Genomic DNA, 14,982 nt, shown 5'->3' on the forward strand with positions numbered 1-14,982 from the left:
ACAGACGAATGGATAAACATAATTTGGTAAGTCCATACAAAGGAATATTATTTCACCATAAAAAGGAATGAAGTACTGATACATGCTACAATGCAAATGAACCTTGAAACAATTATGTTAAGAGAGAGAAATCAGTCACAAATGGCTACCTATTGCCCGATTCCACGTATATACGACATGCCTAGAACAGGCAAATCTATGGAGACAGAAAGTAGATTAGTTGTTGCCAGGGGCTGGGGGCTGGGAAAAATGGGGTGTAACTACTAATGGGTATGAGGGTTTTTTGGTGAGGTGATGAATCTTTCTAGAATTAGTGGTGATGGTTGCATAACCCTGCAAATAACTAACAACCACTGAATTGTACATTTTAAAAGGATGAATTTTATGGTATGTGAATCATATCTCAATAAACCTGTTATTTAAGAAAAGACTATGAGCAAAAAGGTGGAAGCCAGAGGGCTTGCAAACTCGGAAGGAGGTGGTAGGAGAGAGGGTCTCAGCATTTGGGGTAGGTCATTAGGGCTAGAGTAGAGAAAATCAGTAAAAATTATGTGGCCATGTGTATGTGTGTGTAGTGGTGTGATGCTGGCGATGGGTGTGTATGTAAATATACAAGGGCTTTTTTAAAAACAGGGTATCTTATTCTCAATTTTCAGCTGTTTATTGAATGCTTGGTCCAAATCATCAGCCAAGTGTGCTACATGCAGAGCCTGGAATTGGTGGAATTTCGGGAGTGAAGGGCTTAGCTAGTGAACAGGGAAAAGGACAGTCACAAAGGAGACAAAGCAGATGGGAGACCCAGAAATCAGCAAAAGTCAAGAGTACAAAGCAGAATCTAAGCTCCCTAAGAATTCCTGAGTTTTTTTGTAGGGATCCTGTGTGTCTTACTTTAACAGGTCCTTTTAATTAAATCTTAAGAGGCAAGGTGCACTCAGCAAGTCCAAAGATGTGGGAGATATTTAAGAGGCTGACACCTGGGCCGCCTGCATCACTCATTTTCCAGTGGATTCTCATTGCCCTTAGAATAAAACTCCTCCCTGTGGCCTAGAAAGCCCTGAGTGGTCTGGCCCTTACCAGCTTTCCTGACTCATCTCTTAGCATGTTTCTCTTTGCTCCAATGACAATGCTCTTCTTGTTGGTCCTTCTGTAGGCCAGGCTAAATTCCCAGTGAAGGACCTGTAATGGTCCACCCCAAACCTTTTTTTGTGGCCAAAAGTTTCAGGGCTAGTTCCCCCTCGCTACTCAGGTCCAGCTCAAGTCTCACCTCCTCAGAGGCCTTCCCTGACCACCCAGTCCCTCCCATAACGCCCTGCTTCATGCTTTAAAAAAATTTTTTTTCTTTTGTCGGGGAGGTAATTAGGTTTACATATTTATTTTTTTAGGGGAGGTACTGGGGATTGAACCCAGGATCATCTTACATGATAAGCATGCACTCTACCACTTAAGCTATACCCTCCCCTCTGCTTCGTGTTCTTCATAGCATTAATCACTAGCTCAAACTCTCTTGCATACTGATTTGTTCAATGGCTTATCATGAGTTCTTTCTGAAGGTAATCTCTGGGTCATGCAAACAGAAACTGGTCTAGATCTCTTCTTGCTCTGCAGCCCTGGAGTCCAGCACGGTGCTTGGACTAGCAAACAGGTGTCCCAGAAATATTTGCTGTGTCCTCCATTCACTGGACAAATATTATTTGAGCACCTGCTGTGTGTGAGGTTCTGTGTGCAAAGTTGGGCCCAAGAGACCCAGCCCCAGTCTTCAAAGGCCCCCTGGGCTGGTGGAGGACACAGCCAAGGCCAAGTCATGGTCTGCTGAGGTGCGAGGGTGAGTCCTGTCACTGGGGAAGTACAGGGTGTGATGAGGGCTCCTAATCCAGACTGTGGAGGGGAGGGGGTATCCGTGAAGGCCTTCTGGAGAAAATGAAAGCAGAGACATGAGGCTAAAAGAGTCGACTAAGGGGAAGGAGGGGAAAGGGTGACGTGTATTCCAGGCAGAGAACAGCATGTGCAGAGGCTCAGTGGGAAGAAAGCCCAGACATTAGAGGAATCGAAAGTGGTTCAGCCTGGCAAGATCCTAGCAGCAAATGGTAAAGGATGATGTTGAAAACACAAGCAGAGCCGGGCTGTGCAGGACCTTGCAAACTGAGCTAAGGAGTTGAGGAAAGCGCTGGGGAGGGGTTTGAGCAGGGGAGTGGCACCATCAGATCTGTCAGCAGTAGCTAGCTCACTGTTCTTGTGGTATGAGGACTGGGTTGGAGACAACTAGACAGTGAAGAGGCCATGAAAGAAATGTAAGAGAAGAAATGGTAAGAGAAACGAACAGATTCCAGCAGTGTTTGGGAGACAGAATTAGTTTTTGGGGGGTGGGGATTGTTGGATAACGCCCAGATTTCTAGCTTAAGCTGGTGGTTGGTAGTGGTACTTACTAAACAGGGAAACCCAGGTTTAGGGTAGGTGACAAAGTTCTGAGTGCAACAGGTTGAGTTTCAGGAAAGCACAGGGCACTCAAGTCAGCATTTGGATTATTCTGTTTCTCAAGGGCAAAAGCCCTGACTTACTTATCTGTGTGCTCCCAGTCTCATTAGGCCCTGGCCCACAGAACACCAAAGTGTGCAGAGAACCACAGAAAACAGCAAACAGAGCCAGCCTTGATAACTGACTGGAGGACAGGTTTCAGGGAAACCCCACAGGGCAGAGAAAAATTTAGGAGCCTGAGTGTCTCACTCAGGATGGGCTAGGTTATGCTGCTCTGATAAACCAACCCCCATCTCCGTAGTTTACAACCGCAAAGATTTATTTCTCACTCACTCTACCTGTCCAACTTAAGTCAATGGAAGCTTTCTTCAGGGTGGTCCTGACTCAGGGATACAGGTTGATGGAGCCTCTACCAGCTGGAATGTCACTGGCCACCTTGAAAGAAGGGAACTTAGTGAACTGTGCTTGGATCCCTGAAGGCTTCTGCCTTGGGGGACATTTCCACTCACAGTTCATTGGCCTAAGAGTGTCAAAGTACCACACTTCACTTCAAGAGGACAGGGAAGTACAAATCTACCATGTGCCAGGGAGGCGAAGAACTGGACACGGTTGGTGCCCAGAATTAATGAGAATCAAGAATCTTAGCTTCTAGTGGGGGAGGGTATAACTCAGTGGTAGAGTGTATGCCCAGCATACATGAGGTCCTGGGTTCCATCTCCAGTACCTCCATTAAAATAAATAAATAAACCTAATTACCCCCAAAAAAAACCCCAACCCCCCCAAAAAATAAAAAAGTAAAAACAATTTTTTAAATTAAAAATTAAAAAAAAAAAAGAATCTTAGCTTCTAGTCCTGGGTCTACTGTGCAATCTTGGGCAAGTCATTTGCCCTCTCTGAGCCTCAGTTGTCACTGTCTGTAAAAAGGGACACTAATACTTCCCTCAAATGTATGGTGGAGGGGCCATTCAGGCTAGGCAAAATCTGAGTGTGCCCTGTACTCACATCTAGGGGCTGCAGGCGGGCAGAGAGGGCATCCCTGTCCCTCTGCCTGACTCCCTGAATTCTTAAGCATTTTCATTCCTTTCACTCCTCAAGCCCTCATTCCTCCAATGACACAGTGGGTCACAGAGAGCTCCCTGACAAATGGAGACAAAACCAATACTGCCAAGAGCTGATGGAGTTTGGAGCTTAAGTGTCTGCCTCACTCTTGGCTGGCAGCCAGGACTCAGGTTTGGAGCCTCTGGGAGGCAGACTAATGCTCTCCTCTCCAAAGATGCCCATGTCCTAATCGCTGGAGCTTGTGAATATGCTACTTTACATGGCTAAAAAGATTTTGCAGATGTGGTTAAGGACCTTGAGATGGGGAGATTATCCTGGATTATCCAGGGGCCTAATAAAATCACAAGAGGTCTTAGAGGATGGAAGAGGGAGGCGAAAGAGTCAGAAAAGTAGATGAGATGATGGAAGCTGGGGTCAGAGTGATGCGATTGCTGGCTGGAAGGAGGTTATAAGCAGGCATGGAAGGCGGTAGACTCTAGAAGCTGGAAGAGGTAAGGAAATGGATACCCCCCGGATCCTCCAGAAATACCATCCTGCCAACACCTTGAATTTAGCCCAGGGCAACCCATTTCAGACTTGTGACCTCATGAACTGTGAGATAATAAATCTGTATTGTTTTAAGCCACTAAATTTGTGGTAATTTGTTATGAAAGTGATAGGGAACTCATATGGAGCCTGTGGGCTGGATGTGGAGGGCTGGGACTTGATATCAGACAGTTGCTACTGGCAAGTCACCCACCCTGGAGCTGAGAGAGGCTCTGGCAGGATGCCCCACTTCTCTCTGTCCATGGAGCTCCAGGTGAGGTGCCCTAAGAGCAGCCCCTGGGGAAGCCCCAGTGCGACTTTACTCTCCCTCATCACCCTTTCTGCCTCCTCTCTTCTCTTCTAGTGACTCTACCAACTTGCTACATGTCCTTGAGCAGACCCCTTCCATTTGCAGACCTAGGTTTCTCTATACGAAAAAGGAAAGTGGGGATGGGCTAGGGGACCCTCTGGGGCCTTCCAGGCCTGATGCGGTGAGTCAGCATTTCCAGGATGTGATGGGCCTACTGAAAGCTCTCTGATGATGCTTGTGAACTGCCTTCCATCCCCAGGCAGGTTTCCTCCAGAGAGCCCTAACCAGAATCTTTCCTGCTACTATAAACAGTGCACTTATGCCCAAACACTGACCTCAGTTAAAAGACAGGGGGAACAATGTTTATTGACTTGGCACCTATGAACTGGTGGCTACAGGCCCCCAGGGTTTTTTGCATCTGCAAAGTGGAGGTTCTGTGGTGGGAGCAGCGTAAATCAGAGATGCTGGTTCCAGCTGCAGGGAGGGGCCACTGTCCCTGCTTTGGCCCCTCCAGTCCCCTTGTCCAGCCAAGCACCATCTGAGTCTAGGCCCCCTCGGAGCAGGCCAGGGCCACGACCCAGGTTCTTCTGCAGCCCCAGGGAGTCTAAGGTAAGAGCTGTAGGCCTCTCCTGCCTGCCCTCTTCTTGGGGATCTCAGATGGGTGGGGGGAAGGAAGATGCCCAATTTACAGAGAGCCCCTGAACCTCCTGGACCAAGGTCCAGGAAGGCTGGGTTAGGGGTGTTGTAACAGGAGTCCCACCAAAGAGGAAAGTTAGGAGTTATTCCCTTCCCACTATTTTCTGTTTTAGCTGAGCAGGAAATGGGAGCTTTCATTGAACTGGGCCCACAAAGAGGATGACATCCACTAAGTTGATGGAGTAGAGCCAGGCTCTTCCAGGCAGGACCACACCGTCTGAGTAGGCTCTCTCCCAGGTAAGGGGAGGGAAGGGCAGAATGAACTGCAATTGTCACAAGAGGAGGACTTCCTGGAGGAGGAGGGACAGGCTCCAGTAGGCTCCCAGAAGAGTTGGTCTGCAGAGTGGGCTGGGTCAGGTCACGATGGTCGGCACAGGACACTGGCATCCTCACTGTGGTCACAGTTGTGGGCATCCCAGCGGATGTGAGAGCAGAGCAGCAGGGCACTCTCGTCCCCACGGCACTTGACATTGTCCAGGAGGATAGGCCCACTGCCTGGGCCAAAGTGGGCCTCACCAGGGGCTGCCAGGGCCTGACCACAGCCCAGCTGGCGACACAGGACACCAGCTGCCCGCAGGTCCCAAGCATCATCGCAAACAGTACCCCACCGCTGCCCTAGGAAGAGCTCTACACGGCCCTCGCATCGGTGGGCTCCGTTGGCCAGACGTAGGTGACCTGTGGGGAGACAAGGCCTGGGGCTGGAAGGGGCTGGCCCAGGACAGGCACTCACTCTCAAGCTAGGCCAGGGAAGGGTAGACAGAGGAGGCAAAGGGCGGTGGTTTGGGACACAGCACTGCCCTGGGAGCCACTGGATAAGGGCAGACAAATGAGATTAAAATAGGATGGGCATCAGTCTAGACTCAGTCTCAAGATCAGAAGAACATGGACAAGCCTTTGTGGGGTACTCTGTGCATGCTGGGAGCTTCACATCTGCTCTCTCCTTAGTCCTCTGTTCACAATCCCAATACCTCAGCCCCAGGGCTGCTCTCTGTAAACGGTGACTGTGTGCCCTTAAGGTCATCATCATCTTCCCTACCCCCTGGACTCCCCAGGCTAAAGCCTGAATTCTCCCATTGCTCTCCTCAGGTCAGGAGCCCCATCCCGTCATTTTGGTCCCAACTCTAGAAATCTCTAGATCGCTCTACCTTAAAACCCACCTCTCTCTTTCTGGACATCATACCTCTATTAATGAGGCCTGAGACCAGCACAAAAGGACAAAGGTTCCAGGATCTGGTGCATATCTGCTGTGTAACCCCAGGCTGTGCCCTCCCGTCAATCCTGGTCCTTCCTATCCTGATGCCTCCACCACACTCTTACAGGCTGTGGATACCTACCGTCCCTGGGCCGAGGAGTGGGAACCCGCGTGGTCTCAGAACCATCCTTCTGGACTAGCTCATCTGGGCCTGCTCAGCAAGGACAAAGAAAGAGGTGGCTGTCACATTGGGGAACTCACACCTTGTGCCAGGTCACCTCTTATCCTCCAAGGAAAGCCTGATCTAGGGTCAGAGAGGACTTCACAGGTACCCACTCCTTGGAACAGAAATGAGGGTTGTGCTTGTTTCATCCTGGGGCCCAAAGCAGAACACTTTGTAGCCTAGCCCTTCCTGGTCAAGGCTACCAGGGCAGCAAACAAGGGTGAAGATACCAATTCCCATACCAATCAATGAAGAGACGCATTTTAAAATGTGTCACACCCTGCAAACACTCCTTTTCCACTGACTCCTCCCAAAGGTCCCACGCTTGCTGCCCGAAAGCTGATAAACTCTCTCTGCTAACTAGAGCTTCCCAGGTCCTTGATGTAGTAAAGCAAAAGAGCCCCGGCCACGCCCTTTACAGACTCCTACACTTAAACCCTGGCCTTCGGACTCTCACCTCGGGCCCCGCCCCTCACTGCCGCAGAGCGCGCGCCCTCCGCAGGCCCCGCCACACTCCCTTACTGCAGAGGGCACTCCCTTACTGCAGAGGGCGCTCCCTTCCCGGCCCCGCCCATGCCGCGCAGCCGCAGAGTGCGTCGGTGATCGAGCTCCGCCTCTCTCTGCGGAGTGTGCGTTCTCTTTGGCCGCCCTCACGCAGCAGAGACGCAGAGAGTCCTCACGCGCGACCCCGCCCGCGCCGCGCTGCGTGCCTACGCACGGCCCCGCCCATTCCTCAGAGCCGGCCTGGTCCCGCCCGCGCCGCAGTTAGCGTCTGCGCGCTGCCCCGCCCGTCTATCAGCTGTCCCTCTGCCCCGCTCCGGCCGCAGATCGCTTCTATTCAAGAGCCTGCCACGGCCTCACCTGAGCAGAGTGCGCCCGCATCCTCGTGGTGGCCACAGTTGTGCTGGCCCCATCCCAGGTGGAAGCAGTCGCTCAGGCGGGCCTCCGTGCCGGCGCAGCCTACGTTGTCCAGCAGCACCGGGCCGCGGCCGTAGCCAAAGTGGCCGAGGCCTGTGGCGCCCAGCGCCGGTCCGCAGCCTGCCTCGCGGCAGGCCACGCGCGCGTCCGCGAAGTCCCAGTCATCGTCGCACACGGTGCCCCAGCCCCCGGCGTACAGCACCTCCACGCGGCCGCGGCACGGGCCCGGGCCGCCGACCAGCCGCAGCCGCCCGCCTGCGGGGCGCACAGGCCCGCGGCCAGAGGGGCTGGGCTGGGGCTGCTGGCTCCGGGGCAGAGCCCCGGCCCCACCCTCTCCCACCCCTCAACGGAACCCGGGCACTGCCACTTACTTTTCTTCCCTGCGGCCCAGGCGGCTGTGGTGAACAGTGCTGGCTCCCTGGAAGGCAGGGCACCAACTCCTGTAGCTGCGGAGACAGGGCATCTAAAGCATTTAAAGAGGACAGGGAAGCCTTCTGGCCTGCAGCAGGGCACAGGGCGCCTACTGAGATGCCCCCACTGAATGTACCACACCTGCACCCCACACTCAACCTCAGTCCTAGAGTCACCATGTTGTCTGATGTGGTGGGGGTCATCAGGAAACTTGAATGGAATGAACCGAATCCTGTTTCCAGGCATTAGGCTAATTTCAATCCATATGATAGTTCCAGCCCTAATTCCAAATGTACTTATAACCTTCACTCAACTTTTATCTCAACTTTCTCCCAAGGCTTCTCAATTTCCAATCTCAGCACCAACCTGAATTTTATTTCAGTTTTGAAGAAATCTCTTACTGCCTCCTCCCACCCTGCTGAACTTTTCATTCAGAGCTCTGGATTTCATTCTTGCTCCATATGCTCATCTGTTCTCTCACCCACCTCTTTACCATCTGGCCAAAAACCCTGGCTTGCTATCCCAGGCCTCTTCCCCATGGATCCAGAACAGTCTTCCCAATTCCCAGCCCTGCCCACCTTGCCCCAACCCTTCCAGCCTGGAGGGCTGGGCTCCTTACCTTCTGGCTCTGTATGCCATGCCCAGTTCTCTCTTGTGGCTGAGGGTGTCAGTGCTGTGAGAGTCGGGTGGCCCAGGACTAGTGTAGGAGAGAAGGAAGCAGGGTCAGAGGCCAAGGTTTTGGTTCCTGGTCAACCTAGGGCTGCATAGAGGATGGAAGGGTCTCCTTCTTGGAGAAGACAACAGATTTTACTTCCAGAGCTGGGGGCTTAGCCCCAGCTCGGGTCCAAGGAGGTCTGCTCCACTTTACCAGTTCTCATAATTTATTTGTGCTGCCTAGGGGTACAATGGACAGTTTATACGGGGCTTTCACTGATGTGCTTTCATTTCTCTCTAATGTCCTCAGAAGCACAATGTGTGTCCAAGATGGGAAGACAAAGAAGGTCTTCTCACCAGGGAGGGCCATGCTGTGTGTGTCCTGAGGGGCTTGCAGAACAAAACTCATTATTCACATCTTACAGGTAATGTAAGACTAGAAAGGGCAATGAGCATGCCCAAGGCCACGCAGCAAGGTTAGCTGAGGCTTTAGCAGGGCTCACTGAGTGACCATTGGTAAGGCTCTGCCTCACTGGGCGTCAGCTTTCCCTTCTGTGAATTGAGGAGAATGATCCCTGGTTTGATGTGAGGCATAGGCAAGCATTTTATATCTGGTAGAGTGGAGTCCATTTGTGAAGTGCCATTATTGGCCCTATTATCCTCTTTGCTCAGAAAACCTCTCAAAGCGGGAGAGGGCCCAGGTGAGAGGAAATACTATTAAAAGATTAGCAGGATTACAGAGGGCTGTGTATTGCTGGGGACATACCTGGGTTACAATGAGCGAATTCTAGAGTATCTCTGGAGCGATTCTAGAGTACTATCACTTTACTCTGAAGTGTTCCATGAAGAGTATTTAGAAAGTGCTAGAAAATTCTGGAGGCATTTTTGCAGTACTATTAGATAATTCCGGAGTTTTAGTGGGGTAATACTGCAGTATTACATAGCTTTGAATTCTGTCACAGAGACTACTAGGATTTTCTGAGGCACTTTTTTCTAGAGCAATACCGAGAAACTTAAACTAATTTGGGTACCTTTTTCGAGAGCTCGGGAAGGCAGTCAACAACCCGGTCCCCGCTGGGTCCTGGCCCCGCCCTCGGCCCCACCCCCGAAGCCCGCACCTGCGCAGAGCGCGCCGGCGTCCTCGTGGTGGCCGCAGTTGTGAACACCCCAGCCCAGGCTCAGGCAGGCTGCCAGACGGAGCTCGCCTCCCTCACAGTGCACGTTGTCCAGCAAGATGTGCCCCGTGCCGTAGCCGAAGAAAGCGTTGGTGGTGGCGGCCAGGGCCGCCCCGCAGCCCAGCTGGCGGCAGACCACCGTGGCGTCCGGGAGCCCCCAGTCATCATCGCACACAGTGCCCCACAGGCCACCGTGCAGGATCTCCACTCGGCCCTGACACGGACCCGCGCCCCCGACCAGGCGCACGCTGCCCTCACCTAGTGACGAGAGTGGGGAGTTGGGGGGGGGGGAGCAGGGAGCATGTCCTACAGGGCTTTGCTACCCAGCGCTTCCAAAAATGCACCCAACCCAACGCTTTTCCACAATGCCCCAGGTCCCCTGCATACCCACAGTGCTTGGTCCCCCAGGACCTAAAACCCAGGAGGAGCTGCTCACCCACTTACCCTAAAAGCACTGCCTCCTCACACTTTAGATTGGGGGTGCTTTGTGAGATCTGAGGACAGATCCCTATAACTGTCACTTCCTGCCTAAAAGCAACCCTCCCTGGCCTTATCCATGCTCTCCTAACCATCTGTGATGTGCTGCTTTTCTCGTTTACTAATACAGTGAAAGCCTTCTCACCTTTCCGGGTGCAGCACCAACAACTCTTCCTCCAGGAAACCCTCCCTGAGTTCTGTTGAACGGGACCCTCTTCCTCATCTCGACTTCCTTGCCTTTTTATCTGTCCATCTTTAAGGGAACTTTTCATTTTCTTGTTCCACATCATTATCAATATTCAATGTATATCTTACTCTCCCATTAGATTAAGCTCCAGCCCCCACCTCTCTTATTTTCTCCAACCTTATGCTATATTTATCATCTCACTGGAATGAATCCTCTTTCCCTATCCAGAAGTGAGCAGCCTGAGGGGGTGCAGGGGGCAGGGTGGGATGAAGGAATGACCAAACTCACCCGTCAGTAATCCCTCTCTTCCCGCTGCCTAGGGTAGGGTGTAGGAGATTCCTCCCTGGATCCCTCTCCTAAGGTGCAAGTGGTCCCCCACATTGGCCTTACTTACCTTTTCCATTCTGGAGAGTTGTAGGGGGTGCCCTGCTGGTTGAGACTTTCCTTGTTGGGGGCTGTGTGGGCAAGAATTCTGGGAAAGAAGCAGGGTGGAAGGGAGGAGGATATGGTTTTTTCTGATCTCCATCCTCACATGCAAAGTATATGAGGGGCAGAGTATAGACCCCTAAGGTACCTGCCTTCAGGGCCTCTGGCCACACAAAGGGTCAAAGCTGGGAACTCTTGGGTATGAGAGAAGGGGCCACCCTTCCTGAAAGCAGTAGCTTTAGAGGAGTTTGCTTTAGAGGATCCCTTTTAGTTCTTAAAGCAGCATCACATCACTTGAGAACTTGTTAGAGGTGCAAATTCTCAGGTTCTCCTCCTCTCCCACCCCTGACCTCCGCCGACGTGTAGAATCAGAAACTCTGGGAAGGGGCCACATTCTGTTTTACTGAGCTCTTCAGCAGATTTTCTTGAAAACCAGAACTACTGCTCTCTCTCACAGAGATCTGTTGCAGCGCTATATTGAGTGGGCCTTATGCTAGTGTTGACACCCAATCGTCTGGTTTTAAAAATGGGAAGGGGGCCCTGCTAGGACAGTCAAGACCCTCAATGGAACTAGTAATGCTGGTTTTCAGCAGAGGTCATGCAATTAGTGAGAGCACAGCAGGGTCCCAGTCTCCTGACAGCACCATGCACTGCAGCCACTGGCTTGGTCTTCTTCATTGAAACAGTCTCACTGCTGGGCAGTCCCTTCATGTAACTAGCCTGCAGTCCTGCAGCCTGCCAGTCTGTCTGCCCTTCCAGATCACAGCCTGTTCTGCTCACCATCACACAGGACTGCCACGTCCTCATAGTGAAAGCAGTTGTGGACACCCCAGCCTCGGCTGCCACACTCGCTCAGTGCAGCCTCCTGCCCGCGGCACTCCACGTTGTCCAGCAGGATGGGGCCTCGGCCCTGGCCAAAGGCAAGGGGCCGCGGCACAGGCAATGCCAGGCCACAGCCCAGCTGACGACACACCACGTTGGCATCCACCACGTCCCAGTCATCGTCACAGACGCTGCCCCAGGAGCCGCCATGCAGGACCTCCAGGCGCCCCCGGCAGCGACTCGGGCCCCCCACCAGCCTCAGCTCTGTGGAGAGGATTGAGCTGGTACAAGGGGGATCACTGGGCCCAAGCTGTGGGATACCCACCTTGGGATCAGTCCCTCCTGGGCCTTATTTCTCCCTTTCTGTAAAATGGGGAGATTGGAGCAATCCCTTTGGGGGGCACCTACAGTCATAGAGGGCTGGTTAGTCATTATTCCATGAGGTCTTCTGTCTGAGCATCTGCGTACCAGGGGATGGAGGCAGGGGGTAGGAACAGAGGGGCAGGGGCACCTACCTGGAAAGGGCAGTGAGGTGGGCTGTAGGGCACTGGCTGGAACAGAGTGAGGAAGAGCATTGGCCCCTCAGCCCCCTCCCTTGGCTGCTGACCCTGGGACAAGCCTCCCCTCCTCCCCCATGGTCCTCCCCCTCATACCCCCTCCTCCTGACTAGCCTGCTTTTTCAAAGCCCCTGACTGCCTCAGTTGGCCTCCTTGCTTCATCCCTCACCCATTGGTCCGTGGGCCACCCCAGAGAGCTGTGCCTGAGACACAGATCAACCTATCTCACTCCACTGCTAAATTCGTCAGACTCCCCTTTTCCTGCAGGAGTCCCAGACCCTAAGCTTTGTCTACAAAGCCTACCAGGATCCTCTAGCCAGCCTCACCTTACTTCTTAATCTCCCATCAATCTGTCACCAAGTCTTTAACTCGGCAGTCTCCTCTACTAAGCCTGCCCATTACAGCCCTGCAGATCTAGCCCCCACCTATGGGAAGCCTTCCTGGAGCCCTCAGCTGGAAGTGCACTCTTTTTCCCTCTGAATCCTTGGGAACCACATACCCACCCCTTTCCAGGCCTTCTGCCCGGTGATGTGGCCATGCCCGTCTCATCTCAGTTTCCCCCATAGCCTGTTATTCCCCAGATGCTCAGGAGACCTGCCTTAGGTGCGTAAATTAACTTTGAGATTCATTACGATTTCCCTCCAAAGACTGACCGATATTAAGGCCTGCTACAGCTCTCATGTATGTACATCCCAGGCACCGCACTCATTGCTTTGTGTGGCCTAGCTCCCTTCATCATTAGGACAACTTGTGAGGTAGGTTGGATTTTGTGGAAGGAGAAAACTTCAGTTTTAGTGAGGGAAGGCCACACAGCAAATAAAGGGTGGAGCTGGGACTCCAACATATATAGCCACACTTTTCCTCACCACACAGTTCTGGCCTCAGAGGGAAACTGGCTTAGCATGAGAGATTGAAAACCCCTTAATAGCCCCTCATCTGTACACAGGGTATTAGTTCTGACATATTCACATACACTACCTCATAGAGCCCTTACAACCTCTGAGGCATGTACTTGTGAACCCATTTTACAGATAAAGAAACTGAGGTCCTGTTTCTTCTTTCCTATGTTAGGATAGTCCCTCAGTTGTTTGATTCCATCTGTTCCACCAGCTGGCTTTCTACCAGTTACTGGTGAGTCCACACCTTTTCCCTCCTTCTCTATTTCCAATTTCCTAACTGCCCATACTCTGTGTGTGTTTAGCCTTCACCTCTAGCACTGAGCCTTCCATTCTCCCAACTCAGACCCTTAGCCTTCATCAACCCTGGGCAAATATCAGAGCTGGAATAATGTTGGAAACCACCTCATTTACAAACCACCCCCTGCCATGATTTTACAGCTGGGAAAACAGAGCCAGAAAGGGGGAGGTTCAGGGAGGTGGGGAGAGCACTCACCCAGCGGCAAGAGGAGGAAGAAGGACAGGGCTGGGGGGAGAGGGGGAGGGGCAGTGCTCCTGTCTCTGGGCCTCCACCCCTGGCTCTTCTCATCAGGCTGGGGACCAATTTGCATCTCTGCTTCCTTGTGCATCCAGCCAGTGGATGGCCTTTCCAATGGTCCCATCAAGGGGTGGTGGAGAAGTCACAGCTGGAACATCTGGAATTAAAGTTTCCAAGTCACTTCTTCTAGCTGGAAGGGCCCAGGGAGACCTTCAGTCTGGGGGAAGTGACATTTCCACTTGGGTTCAGTATTCTGAGTGGAGGCAGAAGCTGGAGGATGAGAAGGACAGAAGCACAGACGGAAACTGCTCATTAGGAGTTAGGTCTGGCTGGAGCAAAGTGTATATGAAAGCATGTGATGGGAGATGAGGTTGGAGGGTTGTCTGATCCCAAACGGAGATAGGTCTGCACAGCTGTGCTGAAGGCTCAGAGTTTTTCCTCTGGGGCAGCACTTCCCAAAGCAGGGTACTGTTGTCACTGGTGGTAACCCACATAATTTTAGGGGGAGATGGATGGACAATTACCGTTTTATTTTCGTTTACTTCTTTCTTTTACAGAAAAAAATTTCTATTTATGGCAAAGGATTCTGGCTTTCTATTTATTTGGAACAATGTAAAGTTTCTCTTTAAAGTTAAATTAAATCAGAAAAAAAGAGTCAATTGAAAAAAAAAATCAAGGAAATATGGTTCCCAGGAGTCCCAATATTGTAGGGCTGGGACCATAAATGCCATTTAGGATGCTCTGCCCTTTTGGGGTGGGAAGCCCTTGAAGATGATTTTTTTCAATTTCGGATTGAGGTATACAAATCCAAAAGTGCGTAAACTGTAAGTGTAGCGCTTAGTAAACAAATTTACACCGTGTAACCAGCATTCCAGTGTGTGGACAATGATTAGATGGTTGGGGGGAGATGGGGGCTGGTTTAGAAGATGGGTCTGTTTAGGATATACCAAGAGTGAGGTGCCTGGGGACATGGGTGCCCCTCTCAGCAGGAATGCTCCCCCTCCCCCCTGATCTTTCCCTGGCTTTGCCTCCATCCTGGCATACAAACAGTCTGGTTGGGAAGAGGATGAAAACCTATCTGGATGTGGACACAAGGTTTTCAATACTCCATTCATGGGGCCCAGTACAGCCCCCAGTGGAATAATCAGCTTTTGTCCTCATGGGGACAGCTGGGAGATGGGAGTTGAGAACTGTGAGGAGGGGGAGCCATGGTCCAGTCTTTGCTGAGGGGTCCATAATGACCTGGGCCTGCCCCTTTCTCCCAGGTCTTAGGGCCACCCACCTCTCAGGCTGCTGCTGGGACACTGGCCCCCCAGGTAGGGAAGCCTCTACTATGTGAGTATGAGGACACACAGCTTCTAGGGAACTTGGCTGGAAATCCTGAAGCTAACCCCCCATCCTCTGCCACTCTGGCCCAGGAGTGAGGGAAAAGGATCCCTGATCC

The 14,982-nt window shown here is 52.1% G+C and overlaps 1 protein-coding gene across 1 annotated transcript; it reads right to left on the bottom strand.

Annotated features, from left to right (window-relative positions):
• Positions 1-4,712: 4,712 nt before the first annotated feature.
• SSC4D (scavenger receptor cysteine rich family member with 4 domains) lies at positions 4,713-13,662 on the bottom strand. The gene is made up of 10 exons (XM_031432689.2): positions 13,497-13,662; positions 12,063-12,098; positions 11,506-11,811; positions 10,694-10,771; positions 9,579-9,893; positions 8,426-8,503; positions 7,767-7,841; positions 7,339-7,650; positions 6,397-6,465; positions 4,713-5,737 (listed from the first exon to the last, which is right to left on the bottom strand). Exons 1-10 carry the CDS (start codon positions 13,660-13,662, stop codon positions 5,421-5,423), a joined length of 1,752 nt encoding a protein of 583 aa, XP_031288549.2. The 3' UTR covers positions 4,713-5,420.
• Between the last annotated feature and the right edge of the window lie 1,320 nt (positions 13,663-14,982).

Source organism: Camelus dromedarius, chromosome 24 (genome assembly GCF_036321535.1).
Source record: "Camelus dromedarius isolate mCamDro1 chromosome 24, mCamDro1.pat, whole genome shotgun sequence".
In the NCBI taxonomy this organism is placed as follows: domain Eukaryota; kingdom Metazoa; phylum Chordata; class Mammalia; order Artiodactyla; family Camelidae; genus Camelus; species Camelus dromedarius.

Bases quoted from the DNA above. Each gene is read 5' to 3' on its own strand.
- SSC4D (XM_031432689.2), bottom strand. From the start codon at position 13,662: ATGGGACCATTGGAAAGGCCATCCACTGGCTGGATGCACAAGGAAGCA. The intron at 10,772-11,505 runs GTGAGCAGAACA...CTTCTTTCCCAG, and splicing joins CGTGGCAGTCCTGTGTGATG to AATTCTTGCCCACACAGCCC. The intron at 5,738-6,396 runs GTAGGTATCCAC...GTCTCCCCACAG, and splicing joins CACTCCTCGGCCCAGGGACG to GTCACCTACGTCTGGCCAAC.